Source organism: Cricetulus griseus (assembly GCF_003668045.3).
Source record: "Cricetulus griseus strain 17A/GY chromosome 1 unlocalized genomic scaffold, alternate assembly CriGri-PICRH-1.0 chr1_0, whole genome shotgun sequence".
NCBI classification, from domain to species: Eukaryota; Metazoa; Chordata; class Mammalia; order Rodentia; family Cricetidae; genus Cricetulus; species Cricetulus griseus.
Window position 1 is genome coordinate 244,526,524 of NW_023276806.1, and position 24,633 is coordinate 244,551,156.

A 24,633-nucleotide genomic window follows, 5' to 3' on the forward strand; every position below is an offset into this window, starting at 1 on the left:
ACTCAGTCTCAATTCTTTACCTTGGATTTCTCACCCTTTGTAACCTGTTCTGAACACTTTTTATATTCCACTGCTCTTGAAGCTCCCCAAATGTGCTACAGTTCACATCTCAGCATCCACATAAGCTTGTCCATGTCAGAAACCCCATATGAGGTTTTATTTTTCACTTGTCATTTCAATATAGGCTTAGATATCACTTTCCTTGACATTTCTTCCATGGTTTTCTCCTCTCTTCTTAGTGCTTAGTTGTGTGTACTTCTATATGTTTAGTAGCTCATTCCCTTCTTTGGTGCCCCTGTAGAGCCAAATTATTCTTTTTGTTCTCAATCATTTCAGACAGAATAGTGAACTCTCCTTTAGGGGCTAAAAGGCATAACAATCATGCCCATTGTTTATAATATTCTAAAAGCCCAGGAGGGTCTTAATCTTAAAGACAGAAATCATTATGATCTCGAGTCCTAAATAACATTATTGTCTTATTTATCAGAATAGTAGTTTGTTGGTTAAAGTTCAGCTTAATGAATACTTTAGTTATAATGAAGTGTCAATCCGGAAATTAGAAAGGTTAGGGTTGACATTTTAAAAAGTTATCATTGTTATGTTGGGGTATGTATGCCATGGTGCACATGCATTGTCAGAGGACAAGTTTTTGAAGTCAGTTCTCTCCTTCCACCTTTATGAAAGTTCTATGGATCAAACTCAGGTTGCTCTTTCAAGGGAAATTTTCCTGGGGAGGAGTTTAGAAAAAGCTGAGGTGGGATCTGCTAGGGCCCCACTCTCAATGAACAAAGTTCTCCTGTAGTTTCTGAGAACATGCTGTACCATGTGACCATGATAAGGAGCCAGTGACACAGAGGCTTATAAGCACACAGGTCAGGTTACAACCATGCCAGATGTAAGAAACTAACTCCTCAGTTTCCTGGAGGACTTCCTTTTTGGGAAGCCTACTTGGCTGAAATGAAGGAAGGACAGAAGCTGGGTGAATGAAGACTAAGGACTGAGAGTCTCTCCCAGTATTTTAACAGAGTTTAGTTTTGCTGATGACTGAGGGCTTTTGTTTGTTTGGACTTTGTGGAGGAGGAAACTTTTACTATTTAATCTTAAAATACAAATTGCATTTTCTTACATGGATAAAAATCATTAGATGCTATTTCATAGTTGAAAAATCTTGATGAAAGTCATCACAGAGCAGTTGGCAACAGATGGCTGTTCTAAGGGCAAAGGCATTCTGCACATGTCCATGGTGTTTCTGGGCTACAGTCAATGAAGGACTAGTGGCTAGCTATTATGTCCCTTTAGAAGACACATTTGATTCACAGAATCTAGTAAACATAAGCCTTGTTGCCTTCTGTCTTTAGCAATACTCTCCAGTATACTGGCAGCCATCGTGGGCTGGGATGCAGTGATGAAATACTGACCACATAGGCACTCAGGAGAGAAGACCCTTTGACAAAAAATCAAGGAATTTGGATGGAAAGCTTAGGTGTAAGAAAGGAGAATGGATACAGAATCTACATAGACAAGTGATGTTCAGGACAGATGCTAAACCTAAAGTCTTCACATCACCACACCTACTAGAGGCCCATCCACACTGTGAGCTGATTTGGTGCTAGGATGAAATAAACTGAATTTGGTCTAGGGAAATGGTGGTCTTTTTCTCATTACTTTGCACCCCAAAATAGGAGCTTCTTGCCTTCTGATGAAATTTTATCATAATAAACATTGCATGTTGAAAATATGAATCATAGATACACTTAATTCACTGGACCTACCAATCATCAAATCCCACAGTTTAGCACACAATACACCCAAGCACCAATTACCCTCCTGTTGATGACTGGAGCTGCAGCAGGAACTGATAGGTTTGTACTACATGGTTATTGATTCTGCATGATTAGAAACTGGAAAAAAATGGGGGGTACGAGACACTCTTACAAGTCAAGGACCAAATGTAGAAGAAAAATCACTGTAAGGACTGAGGGGTGTGACTACTTTTCTTTAGCTGTACTTACACTTTCAGGGTAATACTGTCATTCCAAGAGCAAGAGGGAGGAACTATGTGACACTTCTTGAACCTAATAGAGATTCTGTGGGAAGAGCTACCTAGCAGGGAATATGATATCATCTAATTCTTTTGAGTACTTGGATGCTGGTCTCAGCTTGAAATTCCTTCAAGAAGGAAGCAGCTTCTTGTGTATACAAGACAGACTGACATTATCTCTTTAGGCTTCATTACACAGTTGTTATTTGAAACACACTTTCACCTGTATTCTCCCGCTTGCTATTCCCCATTTATCCCATAGTATAACATGAAGGTATTACTGACCATTGTTGAACATGAGACATTTTCTCAAACTGTTACTTTCCCCTCTGGCAAGGATGCTCTGCGTTATAATTGTCAGCTATGTGTTTGATAGTTCCTTGATCATTGAGAACATTCTTATGTGGTCCTTTTCACTGAAAACTTTTTCAATGCCTGTATTGCTTTGTTCTTCTGTTTTGGTGAATGCTCACTTTACTTGACATTCCCCTGCTTTCTGATCTTTATGCCAGCAGGACTATGTCTTAGCAACCCTTTGGAAGCCTTGAAATTTTCATAGTGTTGGTCATGTGACAAGCTCTCATGAAGCCCAAATCACATTGTGACTACACAATTTACCTTTTGTCTAGCATCTGCTACTGTGCTCTGGTAGATCAGGAGGATTAGGGGTTATCAGCAGTGGACACTGACAGCCCTCTGGAGGACACATTAGCAGTATGGAACCTCACTTCCAAGGCCATCTATTCACTGCCCTCTATGTGGGCAGCTCAGTATCCCCCAAACCATTCTAAAGCATAATCAGGCAGATAGACCCATAACAACCCAGATCTGCCACTAAGCTTCCAATGACTCTAGGATTTACGTGTGGTTACTGTGAGTGCGTAATATTCATTACTAGTTGAGGTTGCAAGCATTCATTTTTTGAGACTTTTTTATTTTTGAAGGAATGTTAACAATAATAAAAGGAAAGTAGAACTTGATTATAAAAGATGGCTGCTTTCTCTTTCCTTCCTCCAAACCCTCCCACATACACCTCCCTGTTCTCCTTCAAATTCATGTTCTCTTTGTTCACCATTTGCTTTTACATGTATACATGAATATACATATATATTCCTCAGTATAATCTATTCAGTCTGTATAGTGTTTGGTGCTAGTCTTTTCTCTTTATTGAAGGAATTTAACACAACTGTCTCCAGATGCAATCTGTTGCATTCCATACATCAGGAGAAGCAATTCCTTTTGGAAAACCTGATGCTGAAATTGCAACATGTACAAAGCTGTTCCCTCAGTGACCATTAGCGTCTTCTCTATCTGGGTGATTCACAGTGTGACCAATACACTTCTAGGGAGAAGACAATGGGCTAGAAGAAGTTGGCAACTTGGAAACAACATTTTTTGGCATCACTCCATAGAATGCTGAATGCAAGAGTATTTCCCATGCCTAGACTTACCAGGAGATGGAGGGGGTGGGAATCCTGTGGTTAGGTATTCAAAAGAGAGGGGGTTAGTCAAATATAGACATGTTGGAGAAAACAAAAGAGTGAACCAGGAGATGGGTTTTGTGCAATAGAAACAGCTGTGATATGTGGAATTTAATTTCAACGCCTTGCTCCCTATAGAGACAAAACCATCTGAAAGGACCAGTGTGGGCTCAGCATGCACATATGCTAATTTAGTAAGGCCACAAAAGAGGGCATATAAATCAGAGGCTGTAACAACTCTACAGGGAAATAAAGAACAATACAAGATAATTGACCAAGTAAGAACACGGATAATCTGAATATCATCAACTATCTTCATGTGTCTGGGATACAAAGGAAGGCTAGATTTATAGAAGAATAATTCTTTTAATCTTATAGACATATTACTATAGCATTTAAAATGTTAAAAGACCAATGAATCAAATATTTCTATCTCCCTTCTGGAGAGTGTATCATCTCTAGGCACTGAGATGATAAGCCATCATACACATCCGATTCAGTCCTGCAGATGACTAATCAATGGGAGGACCATTACCAGAGAAACTCAAGTGTGTAAATTGTGCAAGTCTGTATATGAAAAAATGAACATGGCCCCTTTCTCAGAATAATGCTGAGAAAAGGCTGTTGTGAGACAGATACTGTTACAAAACTGTTGTCGACAGCCAAAAGGTATAATCTTTACATGTATAGTTTAAAAATGTTTCTACTCTGTGATTTATGATACTCCCAGGAATCCAGTTTTTAAGGAAATAAATAGATAAACATGTGTTGGCCAGGAGGGAATCTCAATTGAGACAATTGAGATCAGTTGTAGACAAGCCTTTAGCATATTTTCTTTTCTTTCTTCGTCTCTTAAATATTACATTTCTAACTCCAGTTTCCCTCCCCTCAGTACTCCCATTCCACCACCACCCCACCCAGACACCTCTTCTGTCCCCCAGATCCATTCCTCCTGCATTTCCCTTCAGATAAGAGCAGGCTTCTCAGAGATTTCAAACGAACACAGCATAACAAGTTACAACAGGCACAGATCCTCATATCAAGACTGGACAAGGCTACCAAGTAAGGGGAAAAGAATCCCACTAGTGGAAAAAAGAGTCAGAGAAACCCCCACTCCCACTGTTAGGAGTCCCACAAGGATACCAAATCAACAAACATAACATATAAGCAAAGGACCTAGCTCAGACAGGGTACAGACTCTGTGATTGTCACCAGTCTCTGTGAGACCCTATGAGTCCTACTTAGTTGATTCTGTGTGCTGTTATTGTAGCACATTTTCATATTAGTGACTGATGTAGGAGGAGCCAGCTCATTGTGGGTGGTGTCACCCCTCAGCTGGTTGGTGGTCATGTTTGCTATTAACAGACTAAGCAAGTTTACTTGTTAGCAGCACTCCACTGTGGCCTCCACTTCAACTCATCCCTCCAGGCTTCATCCTTGCTTGAGTTCCTGTGATTGGCTGTTATCTGGTTTATTCATAAACCCTTTCCATCCCCAAATTGCTTTTGGTCATGGTGTTTCATCACAACAATAGAAACCCTAACCAAAACAGTACCATTATTGTAACTATGAAAAAGTAAAAAAGATATGTCTGAAAAACAGAAAAAGGTTACATTACGGAACATTATTTAACTGAAAATACTAAAAGCACATTAAAACAATTTTTTAATAAACCCTAAATGAGGAGGAGTTGTAATGGCATCCTATGACAGTCACTAGATTAAAAATTCACTTCTGAAAGAATTTAATAAGAAAGTGTTTATGAGAACACGTAGAGTAAAAAGGTCAAAGATGCCAAAATTATGTTCTTATGACTCCAAATAGATTTTAAAAACTTTTCCTGAGAATGAAGCCATCAAAACAGCAGATATGGAGTCCCAGCTCACATAGAAACATAGTCTTAGTTAGGGCTTCTATTGCTGCAGTGAAACACCATGATCAAGCTACTTGGGTCTATTCAGCTTATGCTTCCATATCACTAAAGGAGGCAGGGCAGGAACCTGGAGGTAGGAATTGATGCAGAAGCCATGTTGGGGGTGCTGTTTACTGGTTTGCTCAACCTGCTTTGTTATAGAACCCAGGACCACCAACTAGGGGATGGCACCACCTATAATTGCCTGGGCCCTCCCCCCACAAAACACGAATTAACAAAATGACATAGTCTTGCCTACAGCCCCAATTTATGGAGGCATTTTCTCAGTTAAGGTTCCCTCCTCTCTGACGACTCTAGCTTGTGTCAAGTTGACATAAAACTAGCCCTGTACATGTGTAGATTCAAGTATCTATTAACAGAATACTGGAATCCAGGTATAAGCATGCAATGCCCTCAGGAGAACAGAGAACTGAGAAATCCACATTGTGACAGCTAAGAAGAATGATTTCACTTTGCACACAGCACACCCTCCCTCAAGCTGTTGCAGAAGGGAATACTCTGGTCCAGAAAGTGCCCCCTCTCACCCCCAGAAACCAAAATGTAGAGCAAGCATTCAGTGTTCTAGCTTTTCAGAAGACTAATCAAGTAATGAGTTTCTTTTGGCTCCCTATAAGCAGGATGGAATTGGCATGATTTGGATGCCTGGGGACTGCTTAGAACAAAAGAAAGTAGTGGGTGGCTTGCTGGAGTCAGCACAGCTTGATACAATCAGGAAAAAAGCACTCAACTTTAAGGTTTCTCTCTAGGGAGGGAAGAGGGGAAGAGAGCACGTGGCCAGTATTCTAGATTTCCAAGGATGACCTGGGGGACTCACCCTTTGACTTGGCTCACTCACAGCATTAGTGGAATTGATAGCTTGGGAGCCTGGGGGCTGCAGAGAACAAAGAAGAGAGGCAAGAGCTTGTTGCACAGAACATCTCTGTGCAGGGAGAACTGTATGGCTCAAGATTTGATTCTTGGGAGAGATGTGGAGGAAAAAAATATGCATCCGATGCTCTGGCTCTCCTTAGGACTGTCAGAGAAAATGGTACCTGACTGGTAAATTGGCATAAATTGAAATGTGCAGTGGCTGCTCTGAACAAGGGAAAGCCTGGTGGCTGTGGCTGCAGAGCCAGTTAATCAGGAGTAATGAAAACAGGTATAAGAGGGTGGAAGGGCAAGACATTAGGTTTCTCTAAGAGAAACTAGCAATCCTCTGGAAGTGAGGAATTGCACACACAGGTACAAAGAAATGACATGTTCTTAAAGAGAATCTCTAACCAGGCCTCAAGTGGTGAGTTTTCTGTATCAAACACTTCCATAACTATCAGAGGTGGCTGTTTCTTCAGTGGGAAAGATTATAAATGGAACCTGGAAAAGGTACAATGAAACAAGGAACTTGGTTTAGGGAAGAAAAATAAATCTCTAGAAATGAACTGTAAGGAAAAGAAGGTATACAGTATATGAATTGCATAAGATAAAATGTAGAACAGTCACCATAAAGGGTTCAATATGCTCAAGAAAATGATTAATAATAAAGGGATTATTAGAACAAATAAACAGGAATATATCAAAGAATAGAAGAGGAAAGTTTAAGCTGAAGCATACAATACCTAAAGAAATATTTAGTTGAGGGGTTCAACAATAGCTTTTCTCAGGAAGAAAAAAAAAAAAAGATATTTGAATTGTTCCACTCAGGGGGACTAAAAAGAGAAGAACAGTGGAAATCATTAGGAAAGCTTAAGTGGCTATGGGGACACCAATATATGCATTATAGAAGTATAAGATAGAAAAAAAAGGAAAAAGGAAGCGGGTAGATTTTTCAAAGAAATAATGACAAAAACTTCTCAAATATGGGGAAGGAAACAGACTGATACAGCTCAGCATGATGGATGCAAAGAAATCACAGCAAGACTCACAATATTATGAGAAGTCAAAGAAAATCACAGTAGAGAAAAATGACTTGTCATATACCACAGAATGCCCATAAGACTATCAGTAGACTTCTCAGCAGAAACAATTCAGAGAGGCTGTGAGATCTTATATACTGAGAGCATAAAAAACAAACAAAAAAACACAAAAAACTCTATTGAAGAATTGTATTTGGCAACAGCATCCTTAAAAAATGAAGGGTATTCTCACAACATCTGTGGTACTATTACAGCAATAATCAACAGATTATGTTAATCAAAAAAAAGGAAAAATGGCTAAATGGACATAACAAACAAGAAGGATCAACTAAATGCTTTCAGTAAGAACTTCCTTTAGATTTAGAAGCAGACAGCCTTAAAGTGAAATCATGGAAAAATAATCCATGTAAGTAGTCAGAAAAGAAGTGTCCCCACTTATACCAAACAAAATAAATTTCAAATAAAAATTGCCAAGAGAGTCAATGTGGAACCATAACGTAATGATCATAAAGTCAATTCACTAGGAAGATAAATAAATGCACCCCTCTCTCTTCGTCCCTTCTATCTCCTTCCAACAGTAGATCTCCCAAACTTATGGCTCAAACACTGACAGAGTGAAGGATAAAATAGCAAACAATAGATTTCCATGTTCCACTTCAATAACAGAGAGAAGAAAGGCAGGTAGAAAAATAAGAAGAAAATGGAGGATGAAAAGAATGCTATAGGTGAAATATTTAGACATGCTCAGAACATCAGACAAAACATCCTTCTGGGTGAACATGTAACATTCTCTCCACCATCGATCACACATTAATGTTACAATCTTCATGGACTTAAGACAACCAAAATAATTTTACTCACATCTTACAACTACAATGCTATAAAAATAGTGGAAGAAAATATGCAGAAACTAGACATATTCTTCCATACTCTTTGAACCAATGTGTTGAAGAAATAAAAAGAAAAAATTTACCTTGAGACAAAGGAAAATAGATACAATTTATGAAATCAAAAGTTAGGAGATGTATCAAAAGTAGCTCCAATAAGACAGAATTAGGCCTTGCCTCAGGTCTTTTATCTAAGGTCTATATTGCCTATGGAACAATTAGAACAGAGGCTATTCATTTCCTACCCATTTCCCTGATCATATGTATACATCTGTATCCATAAAACTTTTGTTTTTTACCAACACACACACACACACACACACACACAGAATGAGAGAGAGAGAGAGACAGAGAGAGAGAGAGAGAGAGAGAGAGAGAGAGAAAGAGAGAAAGAGACAGAGAGAGACAGAGAGAGAGACAGAGAGAGAGACAGAGAGAGAGAGACAGAGACAGAGAGAGATTCTAAACATCAATTTAACAGTCCTCTGGGTGTTAGTTGTGGCTTTTTTTATAGCTTAGCTAACAGGATACTCTGTTGGGCATGATCAGGCTATCTCCTGTTCTAAGTTGTTCTAACTTTTGAGATACTCCATGCCAAGCCTAGTCTAAGTGACTTCATATAACACAGGAGTTTATCACCTGTATTTTGAGTGAAATGCTAACAAAAAATGACTCTACACCTTGTTTATATGATTAAAAACTACCACTTGCCCAGCACAGAACACAAGAGACAGACTAATAACTTGTTCATGCAAAGGAAATAATTACCACCTACTAATTTACTTAAGTAGATCAGGAACACATGTGCACATCAAAATCCTATCAGTAAACCTAGGCTCATGAACCTGTGAAACACACCAGATCAAGGAAGGATGGAAGCCCATTATCACCATCACATACTGAATTGCTTTGTTATGCAGTGCCTGCATTATAGAATCTATAGGTGACAAGCTCCTAACTCCTGTTCCAGGGACTGAACTCAGCAAGGTCCTATACCTGTACTTGAATATTCTTTGAACTGCCTCCAACAACTTCAGCAGGTCCTGGGCCAGTAATACCTAACTACATGAACCTGTACCATGTGTGTCAGTTCTCTGCATTTGCCTTTAGCAGTCTCTTTAACTCTCTTAAAGCCAATTCCATATATCTCCATCTGATCTAGGAGTTAGTTGTAATTAAGACTAGAAGAAAAGAAGCTCTGATTGCCAAGGGCCCTCATCAGGTAAAGTCAGGGTTACATGCTTAGGCAAAGTCAATTGACACAACTTATGGACTTCACCAAACAGTCACCACAGGAAGACAAGTGTGCACCCATGTTTCCAACACAGTGTCCTCACAGCAGTAAATTTTGGTTTTACCCACTGTACTTTACCTTTTGTAAGTAAAGAACTGTTCCTTTCAGGACAGCATAGAAGGTTTTCCATCCTCGCTTTCCTCTTGGAGCTAAGAAGGGAAAATACAAAAGTTTAGTTGACAAAAATCAGCATTTTATAAGAACAATTTAAAACTTTAACATGAGTTTTTCAATATTTTGGTTTGTTAACTATCAATAGAATGAAAACTAGACATTTCTAAAACACTTTCTATGTATTGTTTGTATTTCATCCTCACAGTAATCCTGCTGAGTAGGCATTATGACTTTTCTCTTTATGAAAGTGAACACAGAGAGCATCTTGCTCATGGTCATACAACTGGAAGGAAAAGAAGGTGGACATAGAACCTTGGCAGCATAGTTCTACACTCTGTCCTCTAGGATAGGTGACTCCCAAAAGGCAGATTTAAAAAAAAAAAAAAACCAAAAAACTCATAGGAAAACAAAACTAGGTAGATTAGAGATACATATAAATTCAAGAGAAGGTGTTAAGGGCTAGATGTTGAAAGGACTACTCCCTTGGCATTTCTCTCACAATGCTTCAACAAAAGCAGAGCTCTGTGATCACTTGTATGGCAGTCTGTGTAGACCTCTGATGCTGATATTGCCACAGTGCAATTGTCGTTCGTTTCCCCCTCCTAAATGTCTCTTTCCCTAGACTTAGAATGACTTAAGAAAGAGACTCTTAATCTTCAGAATTCACAGATCTTGGTGTCGTATAATTTTAGGCACTATCTCAAAGATTCCTAAAATCAATTCATTTATATCTTTATAGTCCTTTTATTTTTCTAGAATATAAAACAGAATTTCTCTATTCACTTAAGGAACTCAACAAATCACTCAAGCAAAAACACAAATCAGACAAATGTCTACTACTTACTCTAACAAACCTGAAATATTTGACTACTAAATGTTATAGCCTAAATGTTATTTTCCTAAACATGTTAGCTCAAGCACAGGGGATGGGGCATTTACTCATATTCCTTTAGCATTCATTTGGCTTTCTTTAATTTGGGAACCTGATTAATTTAGGGAATATTCACATACAAATCTCTTTCATCTGACTTCTCCAGACTCTTGGCTTGGGATCTAGGTAACTATTCACCTAAAAAGTACAAGTGATCCTGCCAGCAGCATACTGAGATAGCCACCTGGCAAGAAAGACCTCACAACATCCGCTCTGCAGGTTTCTAGGGGAAATAGAAAATACTATCCCTTCTGCTTCTCCTAGGTGAAGTTTGAAGGCATGTGCTGAAAATATTTGTTAAAAAAAGAGGCACATTGCAATTTCCTTTGTTAAAGAAAAAAGTGGATTAACATGAGGGAGAATTTGAGGAGGCAGTCACAGCACTTTAGTCGATGATAAATTCTGATCCTGCCCACTGGAGACACATGCACATAAAAGTGACCATAGGCTGTGTCACTTGCTGTGCATGGAATCAGAAGTAGCATGGTACAGTCTAGAATTGACCCCTCCCTGAAAATTCACACAATCCCCAAGGACTTTAGCCCGTACGTTACAATATGTGGGTAATTTAAATAACTTTGTATAAGCAAATCACAGGCTAAACACTGGGCAAAAACAGAGAAAAGCCTACTTCCTATGAGATGTTTATGCAGGTCTTAGTGTTAAAAATCTTTCCCTGGGGCTATAAGATTAGTGTATGAGATCTTGAGATGACTTCAATGCAAAGATCTATAAATCTGTTTTCTACCATAAAGTAGAAATATGTTTGTGAGCCAAGTAAAGGTCCTTTAGCATCACCATAGTGCATCTATGAGAAACACATTCTGAAGAGCATCTTGTGGGAAATATCAACCTAAACATAACCCTTGAGGTCCAATGCAAATCTCCTTTACTGTACCTGCTACTTTCCCATTTTCCATAGAAGTATAAGATGTAATCTGGTCTTTTATGGCTATGATTATAGTCTTTTACAGTTATAATTATTGTAGTCTGATCAATTTTAATCAAGTTGTTTAAGATTTAAATAAAGCAATTTGTAATATTCCTAACAAGCAAGTGTTCATTGACTATAGCCAGTTTGAAGTAAAGTTTCTCTGCACAATGCTAAGAGTAAGGAACTATTATCACTTCCATTTACTCAGGGGACTGTGGGTAGGCTGGGAGGCTCTCTCATTTCCACTCTCTACTCTCCCCATAGACGTGCTCTTGAGACTACATGCAGCGAGGCTCATCTTGTCAAACACAATGGGCTGGACACCAGGAATGAAGAGCACTCCTCCTCAGAACAACCACTGTGGAATGCATGGAGGCCAACTCTGAAGTTCAAGTGCTACTGAGTACATACAGCTGGGTGAAAACTGTCAGCTACTGTTATGTAATAAATACAATGGGAGGGATGTAGGAAAAGACTACTAATGCATGGGAACCCAAACATTGAGTGAAAGTAGGGGGTCAGGAGGTTGCTATGTATAAATATTTGAATAAACATTTGGCTCTCTAGGGTGAGAGAGAGTTTTACAAAACAACAAAAAGATAACAAATTTAATACCAAGATCATGCTTATATAGCAGTTCTTGGTTCTCATACTTCCAAGTCCCCCAAGGGTAGTTCAATTGAATTATTTCCTGTAAGTATGATAGCCTCACAATGACTAATTCCAGGCATCTGCCTCCAACCTATAAAATATTAGTATCTATTAGTTTAGCTTAAAATATGACTGAAATAGACATTACTTTTGCCATCTGTGATTATTCATTAAGATGTAACTCCATATTTGCTTTTTCATTTCCTCATTACATCTTTCTAGAGCATCTCCAACTAATCTTTGAAGACTTAGTAATCCCCTAAGTAAGGGCATGTTAGCAGCTAACCCTTACCTATTTTGTTTGTAAAAGACACATTTTCCTTAAGAAGATAATATTTTAGCATTTCTTGACTATCCTTCATTGTAGCCAAATCTACTAGCAACATCAAAATTATATTTGATTATGGGTTTCTTTTAGTTTAACTCTTTAGTACATCATTTTTGAGAAACCCTTAGCCATCGTATCCTTAAATCTTATCTTGTCCCTTCACTATTGTTAATGCCTTGATTATCTAATGCCTAACACTGCATTTTGTCTTCTCTCTTTGACCTAAGCGTTTTGTTGTTCTTCTATTTTTTGCTTTTGTTTCTGGTTGTCAATTCCGAGATTTAGAATACAGGGTCTTGGTGCCTGATAGGCCCCACACAGCCACTAAACCACATCCTCAGCTCTTCTAAAGGCTACTTTTATCTCTCATAATTCATTCCCCCTGACCCTGCATATGTCTACCATGTACATATACGCCAATGTGCACACATGCATGGCAGTAAACAAGTTGATAATGACTATCTTCCTCCCCACCTCAGTTTTTGTGATGAGGCCTCTCACTGAACCCTGGGCTCTTGGATTGGTAAGACTGTCTGGACAGTGGCCTTCAGGGATCCCCCACCTCTACCATCCCAGAGTCGGGGATATAGATACATGTCTCCTTGCTTGACCTTCCTTCGAAGTGTTTCTTAGCTGCTCCTTCATATTCTCCATTTCATTGTCCTTTGATGCTACCTGCTATGTAGTTTTAACTCCAGTACTACCACCCCTTCTTTATCTCCAATCTAATGAAGCATAGGCATACCCTGTGAGCTCATGTCTCAGGACCTGGATCACATGTTATCCTGAACCTCAATGGATTTCCCTTTGATTGTTAAACATCCATCCATTTTATTTAAAAGGTATTTAAAAATATTTTCTCTATCACTTTTAGACATTTTATAATGGAAGAGTTCACAATCTATAGGTCAACATATAGTGAAAAATAGAGTTTCTAGTTCTTTCTTCTAAAAGATATCTATCCATTAAATTTGTAACCTAGGAAGAATTTAGTTGGAGCATAATATAGAAGGCATGGGGGTAAGGATAGGGTGAGAGAAAATAGAACAAAGCAATCAGCTGGGAGGCATTACAGGCAGGAGAAAAAGGCGAGAGAACCCAGGTTTGAAGAAAACTAAAATACAGAAACAGGGCTGGAGAGATGGCTCAGAGGTTAAGAATACTGGCTGCTCTTCCAGAGGTCCTGAGTTAAATTCCCAGCAACCACATGGTGACTCACAACCATCTGTAATGTGACCTGGTGCCCTCTTCTGGCCTTGGAGGAACACTGTATACATAACAAATAAATAAATGAATAAATATTTAAGATACAGAAACAGAGGAAGAGATGGGCGGAGACTACCCAAGTCCTGCTATGGCTGCTGGGCTAGCCTTGTACATTTGTGTTCTAATTGATCTACACTAACCTTTAACCCATACTAACATCTCTATAACTAATTACTTGTGCAGTTCTGAAAAGTTACGAAAGCTGCCTTGTCCAGATTTCATAGCCTTTAGTGGTCATTAAGCAGCCTTCCTACTCAAACATCAAATAAATATGATAACAACAACAGCTACAGTAAGCATTCCCATTGGAATAATGTCTGTGTCTTGACCCACAGAGACAGCACTTGCATGGGAAGGTTAGGTTTAATGTCAAGGCCAAGGAAGGCACTGCACCTCTTTCCAGCATGTGCTTCCATCCTGGTCACAATGTCTTACTTTTTGTGATTGTGTATCAGAGGTTCGTCTTTAGATATGAATGGCATCCATCAGATGCAACTTATTTTTAGTTTCAGTAGTGACTCTACAGTGTTTTATGACTTGACACACTGTCCTCATTTCATGTAAGAAGACAGAGGCACAAGGGATTGTAGCTATTACATACGTCTAGTAAATCTAAGTAGGGCATACAACCAGAGACTTTCCAGTTCCCCAGAGTAATAATGCTCATGTAGCAAGCAGAGGGGTTTTGACATTTGATGACTGTTGTCAGGGGATCCTAATTCACCAGTTAGTAAGTGTCTGGTGGACAGTGAGACCTAGATAAATGTGGATGGGAAATGAATCTGAGAACTTATAGACATGATAAAAACATTTTTTTTCTCTAAAAAAAAAAGCTGCCTTGTAGGTTGTGCACTTGAAGATTACAAAGCTGTTTTAAAGAGGCAATTCAGATGAATAAACATGTTACAGACATCCAAGGGAGGAGGAGCTGGGAGAGAGGTAGTGAGACTGAGGGGGAGGGGATCATGTACTTTCTTTAGACTCTCTGAAACCTGGGCCCATCAAATGCATCCCTGCTCACAGCTACAGCCTTACAATAGAGGCATATCCTTGTGTCTGCTCTCTCCAACATTTCCAGAGTACAAAAGCATAAACAACAATAGTATAAACATTATGGTTATACTAATAAGAGCAGAAGCTAATGTTTACTGTGAACATATTGTGTAGAGAACATTCATGTATTCCACTAAAACATGAACTCTATAAGGGAGTCTTGGCTCCAATCCACATTTTGTTGGTGTTAAATCTGAGACCCTACAGAACTGAAAGCACATGTTTTTCCCCCATTGCTGGGCACTTTCACTCTGCTGTATGCTTAGGGCTAGGCAGGTTAAACTGGATCTAGGTCAGTGTGTCTTGGATAGCTATGAGACAGAAGGGTGATCAGATTATTTATAAGCTGATTCAGCAAGAGTGAGCTCCCAGGAAAACACTTCCTCAAATGGACTGAATGAGCTATATAACTGCATCAGTAATACCCCTTGACTGTCAGCCCTTGCATGGGTACTCTTTCTTGCCCTTGGTGGGTTAAAAAAATTGAAAAATACCAACAGGATTCTAATTCTTTTATAACTTCCATGCACATACATATTTTTCTGCAAAATAAAAGCTGGCAGTGGCTCTGGAAATAGTCCATAGTGACACTATCACTAACTCATCCATGTCATGAACCAATGGTTGTATTCTTACATCTATTCCACACCAAAGGACCTTAGTTGGAACTATAACATACTATGAAAAAAATTATACCATGGGTCTTCATAACACAGGGGAATGTGTACCTGGGGGTGTGTACTTTTGTAGAGAAGGCACACCACATCCCTAAGCAGTGCAAAGATTGCACGATCTTGTCCCATTTTCAACCATTCCTCACTAAGTTCTCTAGTCATCTAAATTTTCAACTTTAAATCAGAAAGGCACAATAGGAAAAAATAAAATATTCACATTACCCATTTCTTCACTTAATACACTAGCATTTCTCATCTGCTGTCTTGAAATCATGCTGTTAGTCTGTGTAAAGTGGCAAACCTCTCTTTTCCTTTGGGTAGAGGTCAGGAGGCCATATCAACATTAAAGAGGAAGAATCTGTTCACATTGTCTGAAGGATAACAATGTAGGCTGCCGAGCCAAGCAAGAGCAGAAACATGGAGTTGGGACAGTTCTAATGCAATATTCTTCCAGTTTCATTAGACTCACGGAGAAATCTTTAAAAGTTACTTTACTAGTGATACTGTCTCAAATCTCAGCAAAATCCTCCAGGTCTCTATCTTGCAGGTGACAATTCAAGCATCTGCTCTGTGTAATTGGTTTGCAAAGATTTAGATAAGCCACAGATGGCAGATACAGGACTCTATAAGGGAAGTCACAGGGAATCAATGAATACTTATCCCTAACAAAATATCTTCAAGCATGAGGACTACCATAATATTCAATCTTTATTAACAGAGCAGAGTGCTGCTACTTTCTGATTAGTATTTGAAGCAATTGAGTCCAAGCTGAGCATGTAGAAGCTACCAGGGGGAGATGAGTCACAATATTAAGCAAATGATAGCATTAGTCCCAGGTTTATAACAGGGTAGTAAAAACACAATACTACTATTGTAACATTGTATTTCTAAATTGATTTCCTTTGAAACACAAGGCACTTTACATATTAAAAAAATATATGACCTTTATAAATTAAAAAAAAAATTGACACATATTCTTTCTCTGTAAGATAAGGATAGTCTTGGGGGCTCACTTACTTGTATTTTATAAAAGGAAAAACTGGGGCAGCCTAACCTATACCTATTGCTTTCCCAGAAAAAGACTTCCTTCTTTTATCTGATAGGAATAAACTTACATTGATAAAGAACAGAGAATGAAGGGAGAGAACTAGAACATTGTAGCCCAAAGCCCCTGATAGCCTCACAAAGCCTTCTGGGTAAAGCACTTGACGTTTGTTAGCACCCTAATGCCTATAATTTCTCTTAGTATAAATACTACTCACCTAATATTTCTGGTTTTAAACTTGTAATATGAAAATCTCACTACTTTCATATTTACAATGTTGTTAAGTTGTTCCAGGCATATGAGTAAGATTGGAGCACATTTTACTCTTTAAAAATCTGTGTATATACTTTACACAAGTAAAGTGTATACAGTGTTGCAGTATAAAGTGTTGCAGATCCTAAAGAATTTGATCAGGAAATTTCCTGCTAGTGAGCTTTCATGGTACCACAAGTTATTATGCATACTCCTGGAGAAGAAAAGTCATCCCTGGTCTAAATGCTAGAATCTACATGTGACAATACCAAACTACCAGGAAGCTATAACTACTGGATTAATAGGACATATCTATTATAGTAACCAAGACTTTCTGATTTTATATGAAGTCTGACCTAGGAGTGAATTATAGCTATCACTATAAAGCTATTCAAAGGTCCGTGGCTGGGAAATCATAGACCCTATGGTAAATGTTTATGTCACTGAGCTTCCTTCTGAATTTTTATGTTTCTACTCATGGATGTGGGTTGCTCTCAACCATGGGAAAGAGAAAGATGGGAAAGGGTCAGAGGGAAAGATGCATATCTAGTCAAAGTGCTGAGAATAAAGACATGATTTTAAGTGCCCAGGCCTATTTCAGACACCTTTATCAATCCCCCAACTGATTTCCCCTCAAACCCATTCCTGCCAAGTCTGAGGGAACATCTTCAATGTGGAGGCAGCAAGGATGGTTGGGGAATTCTGTGAAACGCTGTCAACAGTGACATGGCTATTGCAGTCATGAACTCATAACAGCTCAAAACCAATGCAGCTAACATTCTAGCCTGGATGGGGGGGGGGCGCTTGAGGCTCCACCTTGTTAAGGAGCTATTGGTAGTTAATATCTATCTGCTGCGGGAGTGAGAATTCGTTCTTTGGGAGTGTGACCAGGCACTTTTTAAAGAAAAAGGGAGACCTGGATGCATTAACACATATATTTGTATTCATTTAGTCCTAAGCCCTGTCCTGGTACTGAGGTATCAGAGAAGTAGTAGAAGTAACAAACTGATTACTTCTAAGTGTTAATAAGCAAAGGACATCCAAACCCAATTCATATATGCATCATTCTGCTCTCACTTAGGAGGTGCTCGCATTGGTGGCCACTGCTACAAGACCAGGATGAATATAAATTATTGGCTCTGAAAAACAACACAGAAGGTAACCAGAGTATGCACTTTAGATAGGGGTTTAAAAAGGGGGTGGGGTGGTGATGGAAAGTATCAGAATAATCACATGTCCTTATTTACTTATTTATTTATTTATTCAGGAAAAACAGATCTGTTCATTGTAGAAACATGAGCTTTTGACTTTGGTTAAAGCAAACCTCATACTAACTCCTGATAGAATGTTTCTTTCCAAAATAACATCATGATAACATCACTTCAAATAAGTCTCTGTTCAAGTGTTGCTTCATCCAGGAGTATTCTCCTCATTTCTCTAGCATAGTACATACTTACTTCATTCTCCAAACTTTGACATTCTCTCTCCTTACATAAACATAATGTAACATACTCTCAAACATAATAACCTCTCTCTCTCTTCTTTCCATTTTCTCCTGTTTCCTGGCATTCAGGCTTTAACAAGTTACAGTTTAAGAATTAGTTTCAGAACACCAATTTTTTTAAAAAGTCATTTAAGAAAAAAAACATTATTCCATTAATGTGCTGTTTGATATGGAATATAATCTCAGAAAATAATCAGACTTATAGGAACTAACATAGCTTGACAAATTGCAAGGACATTTGAGGGTTGACTAAGGATGAACAGCAGGGACAATTGACTTCGAGATTCTACCAAACAGTTCTCAGAACTCTTACAGGATCTGGTTGAGGAAGATGCTAGAAAACTTGTTCTAGTAAACTTTTAAAAGTTGAGCAAAGTCTTACTGAAGCACTGTAACTTCACTTAAGTGAAAGCTATAAACATTGAACTAAGAAAGCAAGCATCTTAATGAGTTTTTAGCATGTCTTGTGCTCTTTATAAAACTTACAAAGAGGTAAGTGCTTAGGTGAAATGTAGCTAGTCCCTTACAGTCTGCCTCTGGAGTTGCAGATAATCTGACTGATAATCAGAGAAGGAGGGTTGTTGGCAACAGTCAAGTCAAGTCAAGTCTTTTTAAATGCAGAAGTACCTTGTGACCCATGGAAAGACACAGCCTGAGCTACTGCTGAGCATGCACCTCTACAAATAGCAAGTCAAGTCAAGTCATCGTAATTGTAAAATAGCCCTAGGCTCACTGGCTCCTTTAAAATGCCTCTAGGCAAAAGCTGCTCCAGGTCAATAAAAATAATTCATAGTGGCAAGGATGAACAGCCCCCAGACAGGATTTGTTCTTTAAGGAAAGGGACACAGCATGACAGTTCTCTCAAACTCAGGAGCTCTAGAAGACTTCCACATCTTCTGAAAGGTAACCCTAGCCCATGAACACAGGCCCACTGCCACAGATTTTATCCCGAGTGATGCCACTGTATGTTTCCTGCTTAGCCTTTTCTATCTCTCTCCAAGAGTCTTGCATTTATCAGACTTCCTAGGCTGTCAAGTGTTTCTCACTTTTCCATAAAAGGGTGTCCAGTGTCCCCTAAGAGCAACAAGTCACTAAAGCAATGCTAAAACATTGTCAATTAATCAGTCATCCTATATCCCTCATCTGTCTGCTGTGAATGGCTCAGACAGCACTCTGTATGCTGGGTTCCCTACCTGTACTTCAACCAACTACAGATACCTATCCTCCCTTCCTCCACCACCACTGTAAAAACAAACAAACAAACAAACAAACAAAAAACAGAAAGAAAAATTTGAGTTTGTTGCATGCCAGGCTGTATGTTGAATTCCCAAGAACAAATTCCAAAGGATGGTGTGGTCTTCTGCTATTTCTCAGCTTCTCAGACTCTAGCGTTCTTCCCTTTGAACATTCTTCACCGGGAGTCTACTTCATGTACCTGTAGTTAGGCCTGCATCTAGTTAGGGCTGCATTTGCACTGAACATATAGACTGTTTTTATTCTTCAATTCCTAAAAACATAGTATAACATCTATTTCCATAGCATGTGTTTATATTAGGCATTATCAGTAATGGAGACATGAGTTAAGTACATGGTCGCTCATAGCTTATGTGCAAAATATCCCATCAGTACACAGAAGTTTTGGAAGCAGAGCTCTGCACATAGGGAGGGATGACTGTGCAACAGACTTAAATCAGAAAGAAAATACCAACAATCATACCTTAGTCATTACCATTTTTGAATGATAATCACATGGTAATAGATGTTATATTTTGCTAAATCTGTCGTTTTTTTCATTTTTATATTAATTACATTTGGCTATGACTTTAAAATACTCCATTGCATTAATGTAAATCCAACTAATAAACATTCCAGGGTACATACAAATATTTGTCTAGAATCAGTGGCAAAACACACACACACACACACACACACACACACACACACACAGAGTAACAACACCCTACATAAAATACCAGATTAACAGTCTAGGGACAACTGCTATCACTAATATGATGATGTATACATTGTAATAATAAACTTGTTGTTTTAAGAAAGTATAATATATCATGTCACTTAACAAACATTTGCAAAGCATAACATTGTAAAGTTATGTCATATCTTACTTAATGCATTGTTACTGGCTTGAACCCTCTAGGATGATGGTAGTCTATAGCTGAAATAACAGCTTACCTCCATCTATGAGCCGAGCACAGTGCAAAAAGCCTCATGATTATGTCCAGTTTAAGAGTTCTGTGCTGTATTTGTCTTCTGCTGGAATAGTCTTATCCAGTCTCTATCACAAAAGATATCATTGCCTTCTTTTGCAACTTAGTGCTCTGCTTACAGTTAAATGACACCTACTCAGATATATTTGACTCGTCCTACAAGAGTATTACCGGCATAAAACTGGTGCTCAGAATATCTTAAAAATGTATTAATGACCTATATCATTTCAAAGGTCAAATTCTTAAGTCAGTGCTGTGTAAAGCCCCAAGTTTCATACATAAGGTTTTACTACCATGATTATTAATTCTTTTAGGGAAATAGTAGAACTCTCCTTTGTTGTACAGAAGCTTTGCTTCTGTGGTCTCAGTTACTCAGTAGAATACATTAAGCAGAAAATTCGAGAAGTTAGAAATTCACATGTTTTAAACTGCATGTTGTTCTGAGTAGCTCTCCAATCCCAAATCATTATGATTTGGGGTCTTTTATCATCCACTTGTCCAAAGAAACCATTCTGTTCATAAAGTTAGATCCTCAGTAGCCATCTCCGATCCACTCTCTTGGCTTTGAGGTTTTTTTCTGTGCTTTTTTCAAGGAAGCCTTATTGTATTTAGTAAGGGCCCCAGAGCACAACAGTAATGGCATAGGCAGCTTGAATATATAAAGGAGAAAGTGCCATGTGCTTCCTTTAAGAGGAAAGAAAGTATGAAAAAAAAAGAATCTTAAGGTGAGTTTGTTAGGACATAAGAACAGATCTTCTATTAAGTTAAAAAGGAGGAAAAAGAAATCCATGCTGGCTTACTGCAGCACTTCAAAATACAAAAGTTATCACAACAGTACATGAAGACTGCTTAATGAATGGGGAAATGGCATTAGCTTATAGTGTTCATTCCTGTCCAGAATTTCAGACAGAGAGTAGGGATCTAGAAATGTATGCTCTGTGGAAACCAGAACTATTCTGCTGCAGTTTATGTTGTTATTGGTGGTGCTAGGAACTGGGTCCAGCGCTTCCTACCTACTGAGCCTATGAACTCTACTGGGTACTTCCCACACAATATTTGTAATTTCAATTTTAATTACTTAAGAATTCAATAATGCATTAAAATTACCATAACAGAGATATAGAACTTACTTTCTTCCTTTTCTTAAATGCTAACTATACCTAAAGGGTAAACAGTAAAAATAGAAGAACTTCTAAAAATTAGATGCAGTGAAAACTGCATTTCTCTTCCAGAAAGAAATACGTCAGAGACTCTGTACCCAGACTTTTTTGGTCCTGAAAGATTGGCAGTTTATGTTCCACTGTTCCCTGTCAAAAGTACTGCTTCTGGGGAAAATGGTGGGTGGCCTCCTTTCACTAACTTCACTGTCGAAAAGGGTAGGTTTAAATTAGAGACACAGCCATCAAAATGGAGCTTAACCTGAAGCATCCTCTTTTGGTTTGAATGTAGGGCTATAAAGGGGCATTCACGAAACTCCACCAAATTCAACTGTAATGTGACAAAGGACTATTTGATATATCCATGGACAGCTCTTGGCCTTGTGTTGATAGCTGGCACTTCTTATCTACCCACTTTCCATAGATTAGCAAAGAGGAGAGGGGAGGGAAGATCTTAGCCTTCTTTTAAAGTAATTGCTTTTTTGTCCTTTTTTGAGTATCTCTCTTACAAGAGACAACTGTCTTGTGGAGGAAAAAAAAAACCTTTTATTATCTTTTAATTATAGTGTCGCTGTTCCCAATGTTATACAATAGCAATGAATTCTGCCTGCATTGCCATTATAACTCTGTTTTCAGTATGTGTGACTCAGGATAACTGACTCTCTCACATTTGACATGTAGGACTGATTTTTCAGAACTTCTGATGACAGACAATTGTGCAAATTCCTCTGGAGTGAGTGAAGGCCCCTTGCTTTCTGGTTATGCTACCCAGTCACCTGCATGCCTAATGAAGAAGACTGAAAACATATCCCATCACAAGTTCTCACAGCATTAAAAAGCTGGAAATGATAAAAAAATACTTCAAATACAACATCCAGGAGTAGTAATATCAGTGCAGAATCAACAATGAAAAAGCAATAATTAAAAACTTAAAAATTACTAAAGTGATGAACTTCTATTATCAGTCCCTCTAGTCCCTTTCCTGAAAAAAAAATCTACTTTTCAATGTTTGAACCTTTTCTCCTGGTAGTTAGCCAACATGATACTCTGAATCAGGTGTTTCTTTGTTGTCTTAACAGGTTATAAACCTTCTCTATTGGCTATCAATTTGATAGATGAGGACTTAGCAATCATACTATTACTTCAGCTTATAAATTTTAATTCATATTTCTATTGTTCTCTGTAGTTTAAAGGCACATCCTGGCAACACTGTTGCTTTGGTGAATAATTTTTTCCCTTAGCTGGGAATGGTGGCATATACCTTTCACTCCAGAATGTAGAGGCAGGCAGATTGTCAGTAGCAGAACAACCTTATCTACATACCAAGGCCAGCTAGAACTCTACAGTGAGATCTTGTCTCACTACCCCCATTTTTTTCTAGCTTAATTACTGTTTTTGTTAGACATGGTCTCATACAGTAGAGGCTGGTCTTGGGCTCACTAAGTTACTAAAAATACCCTTGAACTTGGGACCCTATTGCACCACCACACCGGAATTATATGGTGTTAATAGAAATAAAGAATTTGAGCATGGTCAGCTAGACCAATTGAACTATGCCTACAACACCACCATTACTAAGGTAATGCTAACAAGTAAAAACTGTGCTAAGTATCATTTGATATTTACTATTTATATACATTATGAATTACCACAATCAGGCTAATTAGCATGACATTTACTTCACATCTTCTAGTTTTCTTATTTATTTTGCAATGATATATAACTGATGACACTGTTTTGTTTTCTGTATAGGCAGTATCTTTCTTCTTCCTCTTTAGAAGAGCATAATAGATTTTTTTATACTTCCCTGCCCGATAGTTTTATTTCATAATTCCTTTCATTTAAGACTATAGGGTCAATCTGGACAATATATAAATTTTACTATATGTAGTAGTGTTGTCAGTCTGCAGGATCTAGAATCTTCTGAGGGATAGACCTCTTTGATGCCTGTGAAGGATTGTCTTGGTAGTGTCAATTGATATGAGAAGACTCATCTTCATAGGAGATCGTGGACTGTACAAAATGGAGAGTAAGCCAAGCACTAGGAAGCATTCATTGTTCCGTTTCCTGGGACTTCACTGTGAAAAGTTTTAAACTCCTGCTGCTTTGACTTCCTATCATGATTGACTACTATAAGCCACTCACATACAAACACAAAGAATACACGTGCATAATAAGTAAAAACCCTGAAATAAGTCATCTGAGTAATTTTCCCTTGAGACTTGTCCTAACTTTAGCCCACTGAAAAACACAGGTTCAGACTCATGATGGGAAAGCTAAAAAGAATCAAAAGTTAAAAAGCAAAACAAAAAGAAAAACAGGATTATTTCTTTTTCTAATAAATTTCAGGTTGTGTCTAAATGTATAGGTCTGAATAATGCTATATGCATTTTCTTTTTAGACTAAGCTTTGACTTTTAAATTTTTAGGAGACAATCACAGTATAAAGGATTCTTTGGTTGAGAGTATAATTCTGTGGAAGGTCAAGAGCTTAGCATTTAAGACACCTGGTTTTAATCCTAAGAATGGGGAAAAATAACAGATAGTAGGGGAAACATATCTATTAGATAGATAGATAGATAGATAGATAGATAGATAGATAGATAGATCGACTGATCAGTGGTTTTTTTCTATTGTTTGTGATTTTCTAAGTCTTAAGACATCCTGTATCCAAGGGTTATAAATTACTGTTCCATATTTTCTTCTAAAAATCTTAAAGCTATGCTTTTCGAACTCTTACCTTTATCTATAAGAAATTGATTTTCATGTTGGAACTGAAGTACAGATGCATTGCACACTCACACACAGACATACAAAGAGCACACATGCATATACACATATAGAGAGCACACACATGTACATGCACACACATACATACACACACACAAGCTTCAGCACCATTTTCAGAAGCATTTTGCTGTCTTTTATTATCTGAATTACTTAGTATATCAAATAAAAGTCTTTCAGATGTACTG

General features: G+C 38.1%; 1 protein-coding gene across 12 annotated transcripts in view; it reads right to left on the bottom strand.

Annotated features, from left to right (window-relative positions):
* Positions 1-24,633, bottom strand: part of Psd3 (pleckstrin and Sec7 domain containing 3) — a 520,985-nt gene that overhangs the window by 57,100 nt on the left and 439,252 nt on the right. For all 12 annotated transcript variants that reach the window (XM_027388898.2, XM_027388908.2, XM_035451484.1 and 9 more), the window contains one exon: positions 9,604-9,674. In XM_027388898.2, the coding sequence (XP_027244699.1) occupies positions 9,604-9,674 (71 nt within the window). The remainder of the gene's footprint in view (positions 1-9,603; positions 9,675-24,633) is intronic.